The sequence below is a fragment of the Schistocerca piceifrons genome, chromosome 1, assembly GCF_021461385.2.
Source record: "Schistocerca piceifrons isolate TAMUIC-IGC-003096 chromosome 1, iqSchPice1.1, whole genome shotgun sequence".
Lineage (NCBI taxonomy): Eukaryota > Metazoa > Arthropoda > Insecta > Orthoptera > Acrididae > Schistocerca > Schistocerca piceifrons.
This window is the reverse complement of record NC_060138.1, coordinates 1,238,907,449-1,238,930,519: the sequence shown is the minus strand read 5'-3', so window position 1 is coordinate 1,238,930,519 and position 23,071 is coordinate 1,238,907,449. Positions and strand designations below refer to the sequence as shown.

Below are 23,071 nucleotides of genomic sequence, written 5' to 3'. Positions count from 1 at the left end.
AACACCCATTCTTGTCAGAGCAAAATCCTTTCTGACCCACTCCATCGTTTAGCCACTTTCTTGAAGTCCTGTTTTGCAGCAACCTGATTCTGGAATAACCACCCACATCCAGCTTCAGGAGACAGTTAATGACCTATCTACTAAAACCACAATAAGAATTTCCATTGTCCATGAACTCACTCCATCACCCTTTTACATCCGTTTTTCCAACCAGATATTCTTCATTTGCCAGTATTCTTAGCTGGTGCAGACTCCTCAAATTTCCTTTCCCCAGAACTCATTTTATCAGAAAACATCTAGTATGTACACCTATAAATTCTTTTATTCTATCTTCCAATATCATTACCACTACTACTACTACTACTACTACTACTACCACCACTACCACTACCACCACCACCACCACCACTGCCAGTATTAAATTTATTATTTAATAGTCAGTATTATTTATTCACATTGACATTACAGACACTCAGATTATTTTAATGCTATATCTCATTTTTAAAATTGTTGTTTCTGAGGTAACTATGATGTAAAAAAGGTACTGTTATGAATGAATCCCTCGTCTGATGTAAGAGTGGGCTTTATGTCTGTAATCGGACCGGGTTAAATAAACAAAACTGAAAGATTCTTAGTACTGGGTGCTTCATATTTTTAACTCATAAATTTTTTATTTCAGCATTAATAGTAAGTGCTCTTTTTCAACAGTTGTTTCATGACATGAAGTGTGTACATGTTTCTCACTTCTGTTTGTCCACAGAACCGCAGTGTTATTCCATTACCCTTCACGAGTTCTGATACTGAAAGGTTTACACAGTTTACTAACACCGTTCCACCAGGATCTATTGCAAATGTTCCAACATCTCTTGCTGTTAGCCTTCAACAGGTAACATTATTTTCCTTTGTTTTATTTATATCACATTGGCGTGTTAAATTATTTGTTTTCTTGCCAGAGGAGAAATCATTTGAGTTTCAAATAACTGCTCTAGTAGGAAATACATGCTCAAACACTGTGTGCAAATGATACATCATCACAATGAATCATATAGAGTGTGACTGACCGTGAAACATTTCTCTGTTATCTCAGAGGAAAAAAAGAAATGCTCAGTATTTCCAGTTTTCATTGCTTTCTCAAAAATTTGACTACCTTAAAAATATTCACCTAACTTGAACAAGTTAATTTTATTTGTATGCTCTCCTCTATAATAAGAGCTATGTAAGTTAACATCATATGTTTTTATCTCATTTCACATAATTATAACAGAAAAAAAACTTGACACAACTTCATTGTGCGAGTATACATATTCTTTTATAAAACAACAAATAGAACAGAGAATCCATGGTTTACACTATACCATAGGGCAGTCACCATGTTTCACATGTTCCCAGTCAGTTTTTGTCTTTATCATTTGAGTGGACCCGAGTTCATAATTGCCGGCCGGTGTGGCCGTGCGGTTAAAGGCGCTTTAGTCTGGAACCGCGTTACCGCTAAGGTCGCAGGTTCGAATCCTGCCTCGGGCATGGATGTGTGTGATGTCCTTAAGTTAGTTAGGTTTAATTAGTTCTAAGTTCTAGGCGACTGATGACCTCAGAAGTTAAGTCGCATAGTGCTCAGAGCCATTTAAGTTCATAATTGAAATTCTTACAATTTCGTATAAATTAAAAAGAAATCTTTGTCATGTGGTGAAAGATTATGTGATAATGAGGAGTAAAAGTATTTATACAAGTTTCAGATTATATACCATAAAAAAGATATTGTTATATAAGAATTTCTGTGTATGATGATGATTTGTATGTCATTCAGTTTGATATTGCTGACTAGGGTATTGAAAAGTAGAAAGTATATTCCAATGTGATGATTAAATGCCTTTTTTCTCCTTAATATGTGGTTATTGTTTATTTTTTGTCTCACTTAATTTGAAAATTGTGTTTTCAAGATTGTAAAAGTCAAGAAAAAAGTTATTTTTATTGGAACAGCATGATCCAAAGACAGCACCATCATCATATAGTTGGGGAGCACTATTTCAGTTCTACACTGAAGAGCCAAAGAACCTAGTACACCTGCCTAATACCGTGTAGGGCCCCTGCGAGCAAGCATAAGTGCTGCAATATGACATGGCATGGACTCAACTAATGTCTGAAGTAGTGGCTGGAGGGAACTGACACATTAATCTTGCAGGGCTGTCCGTAAATCGTAAGAATGTGAGGGGTTGGAGATCTCATCTGAACAGTACATTTCAAGGCATTGCAGATATGCTCAACAATGTTCATGTCTGGGGAGTTTGATGGCCAGTGGAAGTGTTTAAACTCGGAAGCATGTTCTGTAGCAATTCTGGACGTGTGGGATGATGCATTGCTCTGCTGAAATTGCCCAAGTCCATCGGATTGCACAACAGATGTGAATGAATGCAGGTGATCAGACAGGATGTTTACATAAGTATCACCTGTCAGTAATATCTAGACGTGTCAGGGGTGTTCATCAGAGGCAAAGTTATCGTCTGGAGTGCACCAGGGAAGTGTGATCGGATCGCTCCTGTTATCTATATACATAAATGATCTGACACGGACAGTTGAACCCAAGAATTTGTACATTTGATGGCTGTTTTTAAGGAAAATGGATACTCTGAGAAGCAGATCCACCAGCTATGTAGTTTCGGCCATCTCTGGAGGTGCACGAAGAAGAGCACAGATCTGTGGCCTTTATTCCTTATTCTGGGGGCCTATCAGTGTAGTCTGAAAGGAACCTAATCGGTATACAATCTGGACCTGAAGACTTGCCCGTGTCAAGCGGCCTCTTTTCCTGTCAACCAATGTGACCAAGAACCCACATAAAAATCACTGTGGCTCCCTCAAGAGTGAGCAAGTGACAGCTTTCCTGGACCCGTTGCACTAAGGGATGGACGGTGTGCAGCACACAGGGGCTTTGAGGGGGCCGAGAGAGTAGAAGAAACAATTGAAAAACCTATGTCGCCATATGTACTGCATGACGTGACACAGGGTGAAGATATCTGCCGTATTCTTCAATGACTCCTTTGATCACCAGTATGAGACGCATCCCTCTTCTGTTACCTCCTGTTGTTCGCTTTCGGCTCTTGCTCTGGCAGCTTAAATTCGTGCTTCCTGGTGGGTGTGAACCCTTCACTATCTTGGCTTCCTGCGATGGCCCATTTTCACCTTCCTGCAGCGGCCCATTTTCACCTTGGCTTTCTAAGGACACTACTCCAGCCTCGCTCTTTCACCTTCAGTTTCACAACCTTTGCATGGAATTTTGTGATAGTACCTTTGTGTACTCTAAGGGCTCTCAGACTGACCTTGATGTTGGTTGTGCCTTCGTCATTGGCACTGATTTTTTTGGTATTGGCTTCCGGAACATTGGTCAGTATTTATGGCAGACGTCAATGATATAGGCCTGTAGTTCGATGGATTACTCCTACTACCCTTCTTAAACACTGGTGCAACCTGCGCAATTTTCCAATCTGTAGGTACAGATCTATCGGTGAGGGAGCGGTTGTATATGATTGCTTAGTAGGGAGCTATTTTATCGTTTAAGACTGGAAGGATTTTCGGGTTCGGTAAAAGATGATTTGAAACTTTGGAAGCCTGGTATAAATAAAATTCTGTCATTGTGGGAAGTCTTACATTAGCCTTCCGTCAATTTGCACATTCCAGGACAAGTGGGTGGAGCATCACCACCACAAGAGGCTACAACAGCCAGAAAAATCAGTTGTAGCGGAAGATTGCTTATATGAAGGACATGATGAAATTTGATGAGACTGTGATAGTTGCCAACACTTCCAGTTTTTTGAACAGTATTTATAAAGAGGCAGTTGAGATTAGATTGGCAGAAAACTTTATTAATAGAGACAATAGCTGTCATCTTAGTAGGGTGTGGGACCTGTACTATTGGCAACACTCACAATGTGAATGAAAACAAATGAAGAGGCATAAACGCTGTAGCAGTGATGAATGAAAAACAGTTAAGAAAGTCAATTATAAATAGTGCAGTGCAGGAAATAACGCAAAATGCCAAAAACTGCAGATGTGAAATGAAGCCTGTTGACATCAACCACTGCTAGCAAGAGTGGAAGTTGCAGAATACGTAAAGAAACACCTTAAGTAGTTTACAGACTAACTTCATACAGAAAACACTGATTTTAACCTGAAAGAATCAAAAAATAAATGTACAAACGTGTGTATCCAATTTACAGGATGCCACAGAAGATGCTTTGTAAATAAAAGCGAAACGTGTCTAGTGTAATTATTTTTAATTACAGATAACCTATAATAACATATGTTAACAGCTGCTGTGGAAGATGGTCACAGAAACAAACGTATAATACAGTTTATAATGTATATGTTTTACAGAATTTTTTTTTGTTGATATCAGGTAATGCAGCACACTTTCTAAACAAGTTAGAAATATTTTGAATCTTTTTTAACCTGCTTAGGGTTATTAAAAAAATTACAAAGAAATTGATGCAATTTTTTTTTCCCAAAATGCTTCCTCAGATTGAGGTTCCATTTAATCCAATGTTATACATTTGAAAGAGACCAAATTTTTACCCGATATGCATGACATGATTGCTGAGGTACCAGACCTATTTAATTCCACCTATTATGTAGGATAAAAAACTATCACATCTTACATTTTAATTTTTATAATTTTTTTCCTAATAAAAATGTTATTTTTCTATAATTTAGTTGATTCTGCAATAAAGCTTAGGTGTACTACATACGTATGGACTATTGCAAGTTACAGAAAAAAATTGGAGTAATGCTTTATAAAGTTTAGGAAATATTTTTACCTGAATTCTGAAAAATACGAGTCCAATTAAACTGTGCCTCAGAACGTCCCTGAAGCATAGTCTTCATCCTGCAGCATTTCTTCATCTTCAAGCTCCCTCTTGGCTTTCCTTTTAGCACTTTTTGCTTCTTTGGTAACTTGAAGAGCGAATCTTCCAGCTTCATGCACCCGTTGTCTGTCACACGCAAGCAATTGATCTTCAACATTAGAGGCACATTTTGTGCCTAAATTTCTCAGGACTTCCAACCTTCATATCATTCCATCATTGAAACATATCATTGCATCTAGTACACTAACTTTTAAAGTATTTAGTCCTTCATAAACATTGTTGGGTAATCTTTCCCATATGCAATGGTTGAAACTTTCATTTTATTCGGAGTGCTCCCATGAAGACAATTACTAAGCAAAACAGGGTCACTCAGGTCTCTAAAACTTGGTTTTATTTCATTCATAAGAGGCTCAGGTAGAGAATGCTTATGATGGTATATTTGACCACTTCCTTTTGCTTTTGGGTAACCACACCAAGAATCTACTAATTAGGGTAAAGTCCATGAACAAGGTGGCCATCTGTGGACAACTTATGAAAGTACGTGGCCCATACAGCTTCTCTCATTGCTGTAACATTATTCGGAGTTGCAGTTTGTCTAATGGCTAGTCCATAATAACTCTGAAGGAGGTCTACTTCAGTTTCTGTCAGTCTGCCTCGGCCAGACCGATTTTCCATCACATTGCAACTTTTCTTTCATTTCTCTTCGTAGCTTCCTCAATCTAGCACACATCCTCTTTTGCACATGTCCACAACACTCCAGTTTTGTTACCAAGGTATCACCATAAACATTGAACTCGTTAATTTTATTGAAAGCTTCAGACTTCAGAGCCCCCATTGCCTAGGTACTTCGTATATCTAATGTTATAAATGGGCACCAACCTCTGAAATATTTTTAGAGCTCCATCACAATCCATGCCTCCACTGTAACCATCTTAATTCTTAGAACACTGATGTTCAATATGTCCTTCAGTGTTACCATGGCAGGTGAGGCAGTTCTTAGACAAGCACTCAACATCAACTACTTTTCCATTCTCCAGAGAAGTAGAACTTAAAACACCATTCAAGGAACGATGTCCTTGATGTTGCTATGTCCCACCAAGTGCGACAACAATGTCGCAGGTTCCACTAATATTTACAGTTTCTGCTACTGCACGTTTCATAGATGCTTTAGATACAACCGTCAAGGCACCTAAAAGTATTTTTATGTACTTGTTGAACCTACTGGAACGAGGAGGGTCCATCTAACCACAAAATGTTTGAGCAGCCTTTTTCCTTTTCCTATTGCATGCAGGGCATGCACCAACTTCAAATTCACATCATATGAATTATGCACAATGGTTGAAGTCATTTTTGAGGTAGATTTATTGCAGGATCTACACAGAACAACTAATTTGATGCTAAACCCTTCCTTCTATTTTGCTGTTCAGTTATTTACAAACAGCCTACACCATCAACACCATCACTTTGTTTACATTTCGCCACTTTGTTCATCAAGGTAGTAAGATGCCCACGTCAACAACAACAACAAATCCACTACAGTGTCATTGTTAACACAAAAATTCGAATCACCAGGAGGCGTGCATTGTGGGAGTTTCTTGCCTCAAGAACTGATACATAGGTTACTTTCAACAGTGTGGCTTGCTTTGTTTGTGAACTGGTTACCACGGAATTTCCTTTTATTGAATTTCTTGATGCGTGGCATAGTGTGTATTTATTGCCCACTAAAGGATATGTACTTCCACAAATATATGTAGCACTTGGGCAACAAACATTCAGTAACATGTGAACAAACTGCTTCGGCGAAACAAAAGTAAATACTAGCAAAGATAATCATTTAGAGACACTATAAACCTTCGGTGTTACCAACATATACAATGCATCATACGTATAATGGCTGGAAACAGAAAGTTCACAGTTCTTTTCGAAATAATACTGGTTTCTGTAACAGAAATAAAGGGGCCATGGTGGCATACTGACTGTAACTTTAAAATTTGGTATATATAGGTTATTTTTCATTTGAAACCCTATAATGTATGTATCAATGTAATCAGAAAAGACTATAGAATTTTATAAAGTCATAAAAAAATTTTCATTTTTCCACCATTTATAAGTACGCTGTATCCTTTAGGAGGCACAAGGCAAAACAAGTAGGAAAATTGTTTTTATAAATACCAATTACGTGTTTCGCACCGAGTGAAGTAGCGCAGTGGTTGGCACATTGGACTCAAATTCAGGAGGACGAAGATTCAAACCCACGTCTGGCATCCTGATTTAGGTTTTCTGTGATTTCCCTAAATCACTTCAGGCAAATGCCTGGATGGTTCCTTTGAAAGGGCATGGCCAACTTCCTTCCCCATCCCTCCCTAATCTGATGGGACCGATGATCTCGCTGTGTGGTCCCCTCCCCCAAATCAGCCAACCAACGTATTTTGCCCTTGTGATGCATTAGCAGATTATATAAAAATGGAACAGAAATACTTCATTCATAAATTGTCACAACAGGACTTAAGAATAAAAATCATCTGTATAAGGCATTCACTCATTAAGTCTTATTGGAACAGAAAAGAAAATGTGCCAGGACCGGATCAGCATTGTGTACACAATGTAGGAACACACGTACAACATGTACAATGCAAGACAGGCAGAGTGAGTTCCAGTGAAGTAGTTCGGCTAAGCACTGTGGAAAAAGCTACTAAAGTTGGAATGGAAGTAGTATTACAATAGGTGTTTCCTGTCCAATCAAAGATATTTAACATGTAAAAGCAGCCACATCATGTTATCAGTTGAGCTGGAATTATTTTGCACCCTTGTATGTGGATGTAATAAACCAACGATCTGTCAGCTCAAATGACTGTTACCAAATTGTGGCTAATGCACCCTTCCCTTCAGCACTAGCTACTCTGAAGTGCACAGGTGGAAGCTGTTCTCCAACACATCTAGAAGCCCTCAATCCAAATGGCCTAAAGTCAGCACTCCATTTCATCAAAAGTCCCATGTGTTTCTGTCTTTAATCCCAATTTTCCTTCCATGGAGAATCATGTCGCTCCTTCACCCGATTTCTAAAACTTTCCTACACCTTCCTAGATCTCTGAGCAGGGTTGCCACAAGTTCTGGAGTAAGGGAATTTCAAACATATCAGGGAAAAATCTCGTTTTTGTTCCAGTAGTATGAAATTTTATTTGTTCACTGAGATGTGCTTCGTCATTGGCTGGACGCAGCCAAGTACATACGCTGCTTCCCTACTCTCTCATTCTTACTGCTTCTCTTCCCCAACCTGCCCCTCAGCTGCCACCACTACTTGCTGCTACCCTAGCAGCTGCTGATGTGGGGCAGAGGGGTGTGAGGAGTGGTTTGTTTGGATCTGATTCTCAGAACTTGTTGACACAGTGGCTAGAGACAACAGTCATTTGTGCACGAGTTGTGTCCGAGTGATTGTGTGAGCACTCTCGTTTTCTGACAAAGGCTATGGCCAAAAATTTAGTTGTGAGAGTGTGATTGTCTTTTCTATGTGTCTATCTGTGGCACAGCGATCGTCTTTACAGTGAGTTTCTACCTGTCCTCATTAGTATTGATTCTCAGAATATTTGCACAAGTTATCTGCTACGTGGGTGATCACCATGGTCTCATTTCATCAACATGGTGTCTGTGATACGTGAATAGCTGACCACATGAGTGGACTTTCATGATGGGCCAAAACTACAGGCCATTTCTGTGGATATCTCTAATGGATAGGGCCTGCTGATCTGAAGCCCATAGCTTCCCACTAATGTGTGGGCCCCGCCTGTTGGATCTAGTCCCAACGATCCGCCTGCAGGCTGGGTCTGCCTGTGTGTGGCATAATGCATTGGATATTTGTGGTTTATCCAAGGACACAGGGCTGTGGTGCTCCTTGGCCGACCAGAATCCATGGGCAAAGGATTTCAGGAATTGCAACTGTCTCACCACAAGTACATTGTTCAGTGTGGCCTTTTGTAGACATTTTATTCTAACACATTTTGGCACTTCGAAAGTAGTTTATATATTGGGAAGTATGGACAATAAGAAGAAAATTGTGGCAGTTTGTACGCTATGTACACATGTATTTCTTGAACGAAAAATCACACAATACCTGTAGAATAATAGACATAACACAGTGAGTAATAACTGACAATAACGAACATAATAGAACCAACATTTTATTGGCAGTCACCTATAGTGAGGGTTTACACAACTCTTCCCCACCTTATACATTTCTTTCAAGATACCTACTTTTTCTGTGGTTATTTCTGAAGGCAATGAAAGTATTTTAAATCTGTCTTGCGACTCCAACAAATTGTGAATTTTAGTCATAAAATGTGTTTCGCTGTATTGAAATAAAATAACATCAGTGGTCTAAATGAAACGTATATGCCATTTGGCTTGCTTTCTCCATCTAAAAATAGTTCATTACAAAAGATGTTGATGTTAGTACTTAAGATTTTTGCTCACACATTTAAAAATACTGAAGTCCTTACATTTTTTATGAACTTATGTCTTCACTTACCCTTGAGATCTCAAAATTTGTCAGGGAAAAATGCTAAAACTCCCCTGGAAATCAGGGAAATATCAGGGAATTTCACTTGGGGAAACTTGTGGCAACCCTGCTGAGACTCCACTATGATGACGATGACAATGGTAATGACTAGCCACATCATCGTTATGAGCATGACCATCAAGCTGCCCTCTTTGGACAAGTAACTGAAGACTGTGGCAAGGGACGAAAACTGTATTTCTACTTTTTGATTTTCACTTCATGATATGTCAGACACACATCTGAACCTTAATACGTATATTAACACTTATCAGTCTCACAGTTTAGACTAGTACTATGTTACAAGGTAAATATTCCTCTTGCACTTGTGTATCACATTAAGTTTTCAGACCATAACAATCCAAAAAAATCTTCTAGAAAATTTAGAAAATTAAATTTCTTATAAAATTGTTGTTACAACAAGATCCTACATTAAAGAAAATTCGTGTCGTGAGAACTAGTATTGGGAAAGGGAAATTTAATATTTAAAGGGTGGCAAATGTAAAATGTCAGTATTGCTTTTTGTTGGTAGGTTTAATGTGGACAGAGGTGTCAAGGTGGGTTCTGCAGAAGTGAACATCAACATTGTGGAAGTTTGCAAGCAATTTGGAAAAGGCCCAGGTAAATTTGCATTCTGGAATGGAATCAAGGTCATGCAGGAAATTTAGAAATAATCTTTTTGTATTGTTACCAAATTTGGCCGTTCTTTTAAATGATTTGTCATAAATACTTGTCTCTCTTATTTTTAATTATATTTTGTGTACTACTTTCATGCATCTGTTAATTGTTACAGATACTCATATCTGATTGTTTATAGATACCAAAGCCTTTCTATATAAGTTAAAAATAATCTCTGCTATAGTAACCAACCTTCTCTTCATCTAAAAATGACTGCTTGAAATGATCACACTAACAAAAGACATTGTCACATACTTTTACAGCAGGTGAAGACATGTGAGAACTTCACGAATGACGTGACTAGTTGGAGATAAGCACCAGGTTTCAGCATTTATTTTGAACCAGTACACTTGATGAAATGAAATGCAGAGTGTCATTTGGTTGATCAGACATAAGCTGTCATAAATTCTGGATATGAGGGCTAAGTGAAAATTTCTCAGTCTGCCATCAATATAACATTAATATTAATGAAATATTGTATTTGTTACACTATTTAATTAAAGTTTTCTGTACACATATTAAGAGGACATTAATAGAGGGTGCACCCACCCTTCACCTTAATGTCTGAATTGAACTCTTCTGGGGACATTTTCAGTGGAGTGTCGGACTGTCTGCAAAGGAATGGCAGCCCATTTCTTCTCAAGAACCAAAACAAAAGAAGGTAGTGACGTTGGATGCTAGGGTCTGCAGTGAGGGCAATATTTCAAATCATTCCAAAGGTGTTCTTCTGGTTTCATGTTGGGACTTTTGAGCAGGCCAGGCCATTGTCCACAACCCGTTGCTTCACAGATGCTGCTTAATGACATTGTATTTTCATGCTATTTTGATCAATCGTCATCTCCAAACTGTTCCTGTACAATACACAGTGCTGTAAAATGTGTCCGTATCCTGCACATTTAGCACAATAAGGGGACCACATCCTAACCATGAAAAATGACACTATAGTGTACCACCACCACCTCCATACTTAACTGTTGACACTACACTTGATGGGAGAGAACATCCTCCAGGCATTCACCAAACCCGAAACCTTCTACCAGATTGTCACAGGTATAGTGTGATCATCACTCCAAGTCACTCATTTCCATTCATCCACTGTCCAGTGGCGCTGCTCTTTACTCAACCTGAAGCTTCATTTAGCACTGACTACAGAAATGTGTGGCTCACAAGGAGCTGTTCAATGTTTTATCCCTTTCTTTTCGACTCCCTGCATATTGTCATTGTGCTAGGTGGATTGCTGGTAGCACTTTGGAGCTCGAGAGCAATTGCTTCCACTAATTTCAGATGTCTTTTTAGAGCCACACTCTGAAGTGCTCAACTGTCCCTGTCCGTCAGTACATTGCGTCTGCCTGGTCTCGTTTTAGCTGTTGTTGTTCCTTCATGTTTCCACTTCACTATCGCATCCACAGCAATCAATGTGGGCAGCTTCAGAAGGGTTGAAATGTCACAGCAATCAATATGGGCAGCTTCAGAAGGATTGAAGTGTCACTAATGGCTTTGTTGCTTAGGTAACATCCATGACATTCAAAGAGACTGAGCTGTCCTTTCCAACTCATTCCGTCATTACTGCTTCTCTAATGTCACCACAGTAACCCCCCCCCCCCCCCCCTTTATATTGGTGGACCACCTCTCGTGGCATCTAGTGTTCAATTCTGCATTACATTGGGGTGTTTTGATTAAATAGTTTGTTGAGAAATGAGGCAACATAATGTAAATAAAGTTTCAAAGTAGCTGTGCGGTATGTGTTTAGCTCAAATTGATAAATTGGACCAGTGTGTTATAATTTATATTTGAATGAATGTTTACAAATGAAAAGTCATCCACATTTTTTGAACGATTATAAGTAGTCTGCTCATTTTTATTTTATTTCATTTTTTAACTTTATTTTCAATGGCTGAGAACTGAGCAACTAAATGTAAATGTGACTATAATTCTTGTGATGGTAACCCTGATGGACATCCCCAAACTGTTAGTACAGATGAAAAGCTAGTAATTAACTCCTGGGCCTACGACTATGAGTGAGACTCCTGTTAAGGAAGTTGGATCATAAACAGTAAGCACAAGCCTCCCGTATTGTATGTCATATGGTTGCCAACTATTACGGATTGTCCATAATTGTTATGGATTTACTACCTTAGTTACAGAGTTAAAGGAAGTTAGTAAAATTATTTATTTTATAAAAAAATTGAAAAGTTACATTTCACTAATCATGTGGTGCTAAAACGTTTTATAGATTGTAATGATTTCCATTCTGAGTACACAGTAAACCTGTCTATGAATAATTTCATCACCATGGCTTACTAAAGGCATAGAGTTCAAAACATGTTCTGCAACACTGTTCACAACACTGTTCACAACACTGTTCACATCTAGTACTGGACTACCAATGTTTGCAACATATTGTCAACATCGTGGCAATACGAAACCAGTGTGCTACAGCTGTGTCGGTACAGATGAAAGGAACTAGACTAAATGCCACTATACAGTGCTAGTGTTTGGTTTTGCTTAGTCTGTAGTGTTGCATGTTGTTTTTGTGTTTGAGGGGGCTAGAAGCAAAATTAATAAACTTGTCACACACTACGAGGCAGGGGAGTGCTTCTGGAATCTTTGAAATCACAGTTTTAAAAGGATTATACAGAAGCAGGACCAAAAAAAAATCTGCATTGCTTCACACCAGCAGCAGTGACATAGATAAAAATCTCTCACATTCAATACTGCCGCAGCAGCAACGATGACTACAACAACAGGATTCATTATCTGACTAGGGAAAAATTTGCTGTCAGCAAATTACATGAACTGCCACCACACACTTACATTGTGAGGCCTAAATGAATTTGTGGATTGGGCAAGTAACCAAACATCCAGAGGACCAAGTCCATTCCATGTAAACTCAGCCACACCATTATGGAGCCACCACCAGTTTGCACAGTGCATTGTTGACAACTTGTGTCCATGGCTTCATGGGGTCTGTACCACAGTCGAACCCACCATCAGCTCTTACCAACTGAAATCGGGACTCATCTGACCAGGCCATGTTTTCCATTCATATAGGGTTTAACCGATATTGTCACGAACCCAGGAGAGGTGCTGCAGGCGACGTTGTGCTATTAGCAAAGGCACTCATATCAGTCGTCTATTGTCATAGGCCATTAACACCAAAAGTCACTGTCCTGTCCTAATTGGTATGTCTGTCTTCTGTATTTGTGAAAGACTCTACTACATTGGCTGATAAAATACATTTATATGGTGTATCTTTACAGGTGTGTCAAAGTCTCAAATAATTTTTGGCTAATAGAATCCAATGTGCTGTACTGACAGTAGGTATTCAACAGAAGTGAAAGTAACATTCAGTGTCCACTCTGTCAGAGAGAGAGAGAGAGAGAGAGAATGTAATAGTATCGGTTTTATAAACTTCTGGAAGACTTAGATTTTTCTGAAGGCTGTATGGGAGGTTCAGTTCTTCTATAGGGGGACCTTCATACAAGTGTTAATCCTATAATTTTTAGAGTGGTGCTTTAATAGTTAGGTCCCTTGTTAAGTGGGCTGGAAAGCAAAAGTTTAATGAATTCAGATATGCTTTACCAGGATCATAAAAGGTTACTGCAGATCATAAATAAGAGTAATACACAAATAAGGACCTATTTTTCTTGTTCAGTTTTTCTATGTCACAATTTTTAATTATTTTGTGAGCAAAATTTATGTAGAAAATATTTTGTGGATTTGTTCTGATGCGTGGTTCGTTTTCTACCTTCTGAAGCAGAGCAGCGCAATGGCTATGCAACCAGTGTTATATCCATCTTTTACTGCCCCTGTGAGTGAGACTGGTATTGCAATTGTTGCCACTAGTGCTACTTCTGGAGAAATAACAGAAATTATTGAAGCTCCCGATTCACCTTCAGTAAGTATAAATGTTCCATATCAGTCCTGGTTCACAAAACTTTCATCATAAAATAATGTTACTGTTTGTTTCATTTATTGACAAATTTATTTAATTGGATGGATAAAAAAAAAAAAAAATTACTCACCAAGTGGCGGCAGAATACACATGTAAAAGATTGTTGTAATTGGGAAGCTTTTGGAACCAGTGGCTCCTTCTTCTATGCAGAAGCGTTGAAGGGGAAGGAAGAAGGGTGAAAGAAAGGACAGGAGAGGCCTGGGAAAAGGGTAGATTTCGGGAAAGTCACTCAGAACCGCAGGTCTGTACAGAAAGTCTCCCGCGGTTCACGGTCACTTTTCCCAAAATATGTCCTTTTTTCTTAGACCTCTCCAGTTCTTTTCCTTCACCTTTCTTCCTTTCCATTCAACCCTTCTGCCTGAAGAGGGAGCCACTGGCTCTGAAAGCTTGCCAATTACAACAGTTTTTCATGTGTGTGTTATGCTGCCGCTTGTGAGTAGATGTTTTATCTATCCAATTAAGTAATGTTTGATTCATTTGTCATACAACTGACCAAATGTAATGATATTGTCATACATTCATCATTTTATTTTGATGATCTGTTTATTGTTGTCAGACAGTCATGGTGACCACAGTTATTTTGCTTTGTCTAATTTCTATTAATGAATACAATTAATGAATGTGCTTACTTAATAGAGTAGTAATTGTTTTGTCTCACCACATCAAGCAGTTTTAAGGGTGTTTAACTGTTCAGTTAGATAAACAGTAAGAATGGTTGGTCATTTCATCTCATTTTGAATCATGTTGCAGGTGGCTAAGTTCTGATACCCCTTATAAAAACTTTTTAAGTAATGCGAATATTTGAAGTTCAATTTGTCCAGCACTTTTAATAATTCAAAGGTATTTGAAAAATTGTCTTTATTACTAATTGTTCGTGTAAAAGTTCACATTTTGTGTCTGGCATTTATAGCAAAGTTTTTGTCACCTGTTTCTTAATTTTACTTTGTTATCTTCTACATTTAAACATCTGAAAAGCCATGTGTAGTAAGTGTTTCCAGAGATCACCTGAACTGGAAGTGTTTTGTGAAGATGGTAATGCATGAGGGCTACTCCATATAAATGTAATTTATGGAACGGAGTTAGAAAGACCACTAAACAGGACAACATTTGTGTCCTTAAGATTTTAGAAAAAGAAAAACTTGAGTTATATGAATTATAAACGATGCAAACCAGAATGACTCTGGATGAAAGCATTGAATGTGTTTGTGTCTCAGTTAACCAGCAGCCTTCCCTTGTTACAAAAAGAGAAGAGCAGCCTTGTGCAGAGGGTCTAAAGAAAACAACTTAGGTTAAATGAAGTGAAAAATAAAATAGGAAATGAAATATTCTGACTTAGGTAATGTTGGAGATATATAGGCAAACAGCTGTAGGAGACATTAGATTTAGGATATTGATCAGAAATTTCATAAAGCCGTGCGTTGGTGTTGACAAGATAATAAGAAATCTATAATGGTATAAGGATTTTAGCAAAGAAGGCTATTTTTTGATAGTCGTGAAGCTAATAAAAGTATTAAGTTCATCTTGAAAGAAATATGAGAAACTATTGAGCATAGGAATGTAGGTTTGAGGTACCATGAAAGGTACCATAGGTTTGAGGTAAGCTGTAAGGTGCATGAATATAAATGAGCAAACTCCTTTGGATAGCAGTGATGTATCTATCCCAGCACGTACTGTTAAGAGACGGGGTGTGCAATTATCATCTCCATTTGACTAGAGAATTTGGATACATTAGCTTGACTATTTACAGGAAGTGTCTGTCAGGAGTCAGCGTTTTTCAGCTTTAATTCTGAATTAATGCAGTGACTTATTAAAAAATAAAACTTTATAATGAATTACCTTTGCATTACATTAAGATAGAGGAAAATCATAATATTAGGAGTATTAAAGAAAAAAGTTGTCCAGTTCCTAAAATGAATCTTTCACTCTGCATCAGGGTAAATATTTCTGATTATCAATAGTGCAGTCTTTCAGACAAAAGGATTATTGAAATTGGTAATAATAATGTAAATATTTTAAGGAAAACTTCAGGGGAAGTGATTATGAAGTGCTATTAGCCACTTAAGATTTACCATCAGTTATTAATTTTGATACTCAAGTAGCTGATGGATCATGTATTTTACACTTTATTAAAAGAACATTCTTCCTAAAACTTTAAATAACACTCTGGTTTCCAAAAACAGGATTTTTCAGCTCCCCCCTATGGTAAATCTTATAGTGAAGTCTGTGTTACAACTTATGCTTAAGACATATGTCAAAGACCAGTTTTAGCTCAGATTCACAGAATAATATTGTGAATATATTTCTAGAGTTACTAATTTTGTGTCACTTGAGTATTCGTGTGCGCTTAAATGCTGCCCACAAGCTACAGAGACTGATCAAAATTAGGTATGAAGTGCACACATCTCCTTCAGTGTGTCCCGCTGATTTCTGAATGTCAAAGTAAGCATGTTGTTAAAAGAAGTTCGAGTAATAATGCAAAGTAAGGATAGGAAAAAAATCATTTCATTTTATAACCTGATTCGATGACACTTGTTGCAAAAGTTGGCATTACTTTGTGCTGAAGTCGGTGTTACTTTGTGCCAAATTCAATGTTACTTTTGAATGAAATTATTCCACTTCAGGTAATTGAAACATTATTTATTGAGATTGGAATTTTGACATGTGGTCACGTTCAAGCATTGTGTGATTCTGTAACCCACTCAGTAATATAAATCTGTAACATGCTGTGGAAGAGTTGTTGCATGTGATGATGTGAATTTATCTACTGTTCCATAGATCACACACATTAGAAAGATTGTGAAATAATGATAGTAACATTCAAGTTTAAATATACCACACAAGTGGCAAAGATGTTAATGTGCTACATGAGATTTAAATTTAAATGTTTATATCATTATTTCATCAGATTTCTATTGTTTATGGTATATGGAAGAGCAGATAAATTCAGACCACCAAATGCAACTACTCTTACACAGCATGTCGCAACTTAGTATTGTTGAGGGGGTTACAACATCCTAAATGCTCGAAAATGACCACGTGTCAAAATTGCAGTCACAATAAATAATGTTTTAACAGCCTAAAGGGGAATGATTTCATTTAAAAAAAATTCACAAAGGCTTTGGATCCAGCCGTGGTCATCAAACTTCTTGGAGTTATCTGCCAGATTCAGGGCCATTTGCCAGATTTGGAGCCATTTGCCAGATTTGGTTTTTTGTGGTAATATCAGTGTTATCTTAGTTGTCACATCAAAGTTAATTACATGATATCAGAGTTAGTTACATGGAAAATGAACTGTTGGTGTAAGTTTATACATGGACCTCTGCCTTGAACAGCTTAGAGGTAGTTTTAACATTCAATAACTACCAGTTACAAATGTCAGTAAACTGCCATCCTCAGAATTATAACAATTTTAAGTGGCAAAATTACAAATTTCACGATATCTCATAAAAATCCACTAATTTTGTGTTATCAAATAATGGAAAATCCAGAATTTTCATTATGTCTTTTAAAACTGCTAATTTACGTTATTTTTCATGTTACCATTTTCTAAAATTGTCATGTCCACACCCATAAGTGCTCAATAGGATTGGAATGAGGTGACGTAGTCACACACACACACACACACACACACACACACACACACACACACACACACACACATACTTACACCCTTATATCTCTTGAAAACTCCGCAAGTTACTCCACCTCAATTCAGTTAATGATGCTGTCAAGTATTGTCTTGTTGAATGTAAGCAAATAAATGGATGCACAGAATCTGGCAGTAGTTTTTTGCATTCACTGATAAGAGTAGTTGGAGTATTTATTGGGGACTCATTTCATCTGCTGTAAATAGTCCCAATACCACTTGTCTGAATAATGCAGTATTGGGTCTTTGGCTGCAACCCCATACATACTTTACATGCATTCATTATGTACAAGTGTGTACCTTGATTCATGATTGCACATAGCCTTTTTACATACTTCGATTATCTAATGGTAAGTATTATTGTACCCATACTAATCTTTGTATCCTGTGACATGAGGTGAACAGAGAAAAACATGTGGAGTGGTGGCTTTTGTGTCCTACACACATCAAAAATGTTTTGCATAACCTCGGTTCCGAGAGTTCTGGAATGTATATAGAAAATTGGAATAAAGATGAACATAAACATCATTTCCACCCTTTTTATTGCTCATGAAAACCACACATTGCATGTTGTACCACCATACAACGAGACCTTCAGAGGCGGTGGTCCAGATTGCTGTACACACCAGTATCTCTGATACCCAGTAGCACAATCTCTTGCATTGATTCATGCCTGTATTCATCCTGGCGTAGTATCCACAAGTTCATCGAGGCACTGCTGGTCCAGATTGTCCCACTCCTCAATGGCGATTCGGCGTAGATCTGTCAGAGTGGTTGGTGGGCCATGTCGTACGTAAACAGCCCTTTTCAATCTATTCCAGGCATGTTGGATAGGGTTCATGTCTGGAAAACATGCTGGCCACTCTAGTTGAGTGATGTCGTTAACTTGAAGAAAGTAATTTAAAAGATGTGCACGATGGGGGCGCGAATTGTCGTCCATGAAGAGGAATTCTTTGTCAATATGGTTGCACTATCAATCGGAGAATGGCAGTCCTTGCAGCACCTTCCCTGACCAACAGCTGCGTACGTTGGCCTCACATAATGCCACCCCGAAACAGCAGGGAACCGCCGCCTTGCTGCACTTGCTGGACAGTGTGTCTAAGGCATTGAGCCTGACTGCGTTGCCTCCAAACGTGTGTTCGACAATTGTCTGGTCGAGGGCATATCTGACACTCATCGGTGAAGAGTACGTGATGCCAATCCTGAGCGGTCCATTCGGCATGTTGTTTAGCCCATCTGTAATGTGCTGCATGGTGTCGTGGTTGCAAAGATGGACTTTGCCATGGATGTCGGGAGTGAAGTAGCACATCATGCAGCCTATTGTGCACAATTTGAGTGGTAACACGACGTCCTGTGGCTGCACGAAAAGCATTATTCAACATGGTGGTGTTGCTGTCAGGGTTCCTCTGAGCCATAATCCGTAGGTAGCGATCATCAACTGCAGTAGTAGTCCTTGGGTGGCCTGAGTGAGGCGTGTCATTGACAGTTCCTGTCTCTCTGTATCTCCTCCATGTCCGAACAACATCGCTTTGGTTCACTCTGAGACACTTGAACACTTCCCTTGTTGAGAGCCCTGTGTGGCACCGAGTAACAATGCGGACACAATCAAACCGTGATATTGACCATCTAGGCATGGTTGAACTACAGACAACACAAGCCATGTAACTCCTTCCTGGTGGAATCATTAGAACTGAATGGCTGTTGAACCCCCTCCGTCTAACAGGCACTGTTCATGCATGCATGTTTGTTTGTATCTTTGGGCTGCTTTAGTGACTGAACCGTCAAAGGTATTATGTCTGTGATACAATATCCACAGTCAACGTCTATCTTCCTGAGTTCTGGGAACTGGGGTGATGCAAAACTTTTTTTGATGTATGTATATCAAAGTGTAAAAGAGAGAATAATCGTGAAACTAGTCTGATTCATCTTTTGGCAGAAACAGAGAGACCACAGTTCCTAGCTGCATTTTTCAGTAGTAATGTAGGAACTAGATCTAAAGGTTCAGTTACATTTAAGACTATTAAATCAGATCCTACAGTTGCTGCAAGTCTTCATACTCTCAGTTTAGACTTCTCCAGTGACTTCAGAGCTGTGGAATAAAGCTTTTAGGCAACAAAAGTAATTCAGAAGTGACCCAGCAGTACACGGCACTCATGAAGGCTAAAGGAAAATGCCTCTGGATCAGTATCAGACGACAAACAAAACTAATGTGATAAATTAAATTACATTCTGAAAAATTATTTTTAATAGAAATGATGTGGCACTGAAGTCAATGGTTCAGTGATAGTTTCCTCGCGGTAGCGATAAACATTAAACCTGCTGGGGTACCAGAAACCAGAAAAGAAGTAAAAAGACTGAATGTGTTGGTGGAATAAAAGGCTGTTTAGTGATGGAGTGGGAACAGGGAAGGGGACAGGTGGGTGAAGGATGGTTGGAAAATATATATAGAGGGCCGTCCACAAAGTAAGTTCCTTTCGGCTATATAAAAAAAAGTGTACAGATACAGATAAAATATTTATTGTACAAAAATCTGCAACTGTTAAACTACTTTTCTACATAGCTTCTGAAATTTTATAGACACTTGTCATAGCGTGACACAAGTTTTTGTGTGCCTTCTTCATAGAACCATGTGGTAACATGTTCTTTCAGCTCGTCATCATCGTTGAAGTGTTGACCACCAGGTACGGATTTGCGGAACTTCCATAGCAAGGGCACTAAGTGTAAACTTACAGTTGTGCATAATCTTCTCTTCAGTTGTGTGAACCAGTTCATCAGTAACAACAGACAGGCATTCACTTCGTTCTTCGTCATGCACTTGATCATGTCCTTCGTTGAACAGTCTGACCTATCTTCTAACCATTGAATCACACATAGCATTTTGTCCATAAACCTCCCATATTTGCTGATGAATTTCCTTTGGTTTAACTTTCTTTGCATTTTGAAACTAAATCACAGATTTGATTTCACACGCGGGAGCATTCTCAATTATGGCTGACAGTATAAAGAAGCACTACAAAACGCACATCAGCAGCAGTGATCTGAAAATGGTGTACATGTCTTTTCCTTGAGTCAGAGCAACTGCCACGCATGCTCAGAACTGCAATCGTAGCGCTGCTGCAGATGGAAATAGAAACGGAAATTACTTTGTGGACGACCCTATCACAAACAAATGAAATTTGACAAATATCAACAGTATGTCTGCCATCCAAAATGCAAGAGAGAAAGGAGAAGAGTGTAATTTATGGTAGATAATGAAGCAGAAAAGGTGAAAACCCTGCACTTTGTGTTAGGGGATATAAGTGAGATATTTTGTCTAATGCAGAAGAAGGCCTTTGGGCTGAAAGCTTAATCTTTACTAATATTTTTGTTGCGCCTGTCTGCAACTTGGCATCTCTGCTGTGTGGTGTGCAGCAATCTCCCCTTTTCACAATATTGTCATAGAATGTTTTGATGATCTGCTACTGCCAGAAAAATGCACCATAGCTTTAGATATATATCATCAGATACCTAGAAAATAGTGGCTATTCCCAGTTTTAAGTAAGTTAATCATGAAGGGAAAGATAAAGCTCATGCTGTAGAAAGCAACGTAATCATAAATGCCACCTGCGTCGTATGACACTAAGTTGTGGGTTTTCACCTATTCTGCTTCACCTTTTATCACAAATTACATTCTTCTTTCTATTTTGCTTTTAGGAGGAAAAACCTATTCTTGAAATAGAACAGATACTAAGGAGGAGAAAGGCCCATAAAAAAGATCATTTTCGGTATATCATGGTGCTAAAAGTCTCTTCTGTTTGAAGAGTAGTGGGCCGTCCTCATACACCTAGTTACATTCCAAATGCTGAAGAGTTTTTGTTTAGTTGTTTAGTTGTGGCCTGTTGATTCTAAGTTACTGATGTATGGATTGTGAAACAATTATAATTGTGTTACGAATTTTCTGTGGTATGTGTATTGAAAGTGAAATTGTGATGAGACATGTTAGAAAGTCTGTAACCATATGTAGAGCATTGCAAAAGAAATATTAATTTGTAAATTTACACATGTAAATCTGCATCATTTATTCAGACATTGCATAAAGTATTTTTTTCCCTTTTAAATAGATTGACAGTTCTCACCAAGAAGAGCCCTGTGATGTGGAAATGGAAATGCAGGCCGATTTAACCCCAGAAACTGTAAGCACTACGTAAGTTTAGCACAAATATTAATACTTTGTGCTGCAATTGTAAGTACACTGATTATTTGTTAAACTGGATCAGCATTGTTGGAATTACTAAATTCTTCAAAATATGTGCTGGAAATGAACCAATGAAGCTATTCAAAATATGTTGAAACAGTAGGGCTGTGTGGAATCATATTTTACATGAATGGAACAAGCTGGTTAATGTGACCATGCAGAGCAAATATTATGTGGAATATGAGTAGATAGTAACTTAGGCATTCATACTCACAGTGACTTTTTAAAAGAGAGGGAAATGTTTGACAGTGTTATGATGTATTGAAACAGGGTTTATACACTCTGGAACAGTCGGGAAATCCAGGAAAAACCCGGGAATATTTACATCCAGGAGAAAACCAGGAAGAACCTGGGAATTTTCAGAATTCCGCAAATTCTTCTTTATTTTAGTTTTCAGTTAAATATTTGTAATTTTGACTGGTAAGATCTGATAATCTAACAAAGAATATTACTGTATAACATACTGAAGAATAATACTGGAGCAATAAAATGAAAACGAGAGGAAAAAAGTATAAAACTTCAATTGTAAAGGAGATGCGCCATTTACAACAAAATGCTATGCAAGCACCTGCGTCTGCCAACAGCAAAATGTGTCAAAGGCGTTAGGACGAAAACTATGCAATACTTCTTAACAACAAACTGCTCCCGATGAGCGTGACATCACAATCGTTTAGGTTCGTTTGAGCGGTTGCCAGCAGGCTCGTGCGCATTTACTGTTCAGTCATATATGAGCAATACCTTCTCCCACTTCTGCCTACTCGAAGCCAGATGCTAACTGGAAAAATTTATCTGACATGCCCAAGCTGCCAGATTTGCCCATGTGCAGGGCAGTCTGAGTTGTAGTGGGGAGGGGTAATCTCCACGTGACCTGTGTTTACATTTAGTGATTTTGCTGTTTCCTCTTCATTCACGGTTCTCACATCAGACGAAAAGAAGGCAGATTTCTGAGGCCGGGAGCTATCAAGTGAATTAAAATACATTCTACGGAAAGCTGAAATATATTATTAGTATGTTTTCTGGTTTTATTTTATTTCCACGTTTTTGGTGGTCAAGCATTAATAGCCTTGCAGAGTAATGAATTTATTTTTGTTGGTCTGCTAAAAAAAATTTGGCCTTCATCAATTTTTTCCGCTGAAGCAGTCAATTTATTTGAAAC

General features: G+C 38.3%; 1 protein-coding gene across 1 annotated transcript in view; it reads left to right on the top strand.

Moving 5' to 3' along the window:
- Positions 1-23,071, top strand: part of LOC124782008 (zinc finger protein 37-like) — a 148,290-nt gene that overhangs the window by 83,556 nt on the left and 41,663 nt on the right. Inside the window, exons 8-10 of the mRNA XM_047253906.1 lie at positions 761-886; positions 13,838-13,978; positions 21,782-21,864. Of these exons, the coding sequence (XP_047109862.1) occupies positions 761-886; positions 13,838-13,978; positions 21,782-21,864 (350 nt within the window). The remainder of the gene's footprint in view (positions 1-760; positions 887-13,837; positions 13,979-21,781; positions 21,865-23,071) is intronic.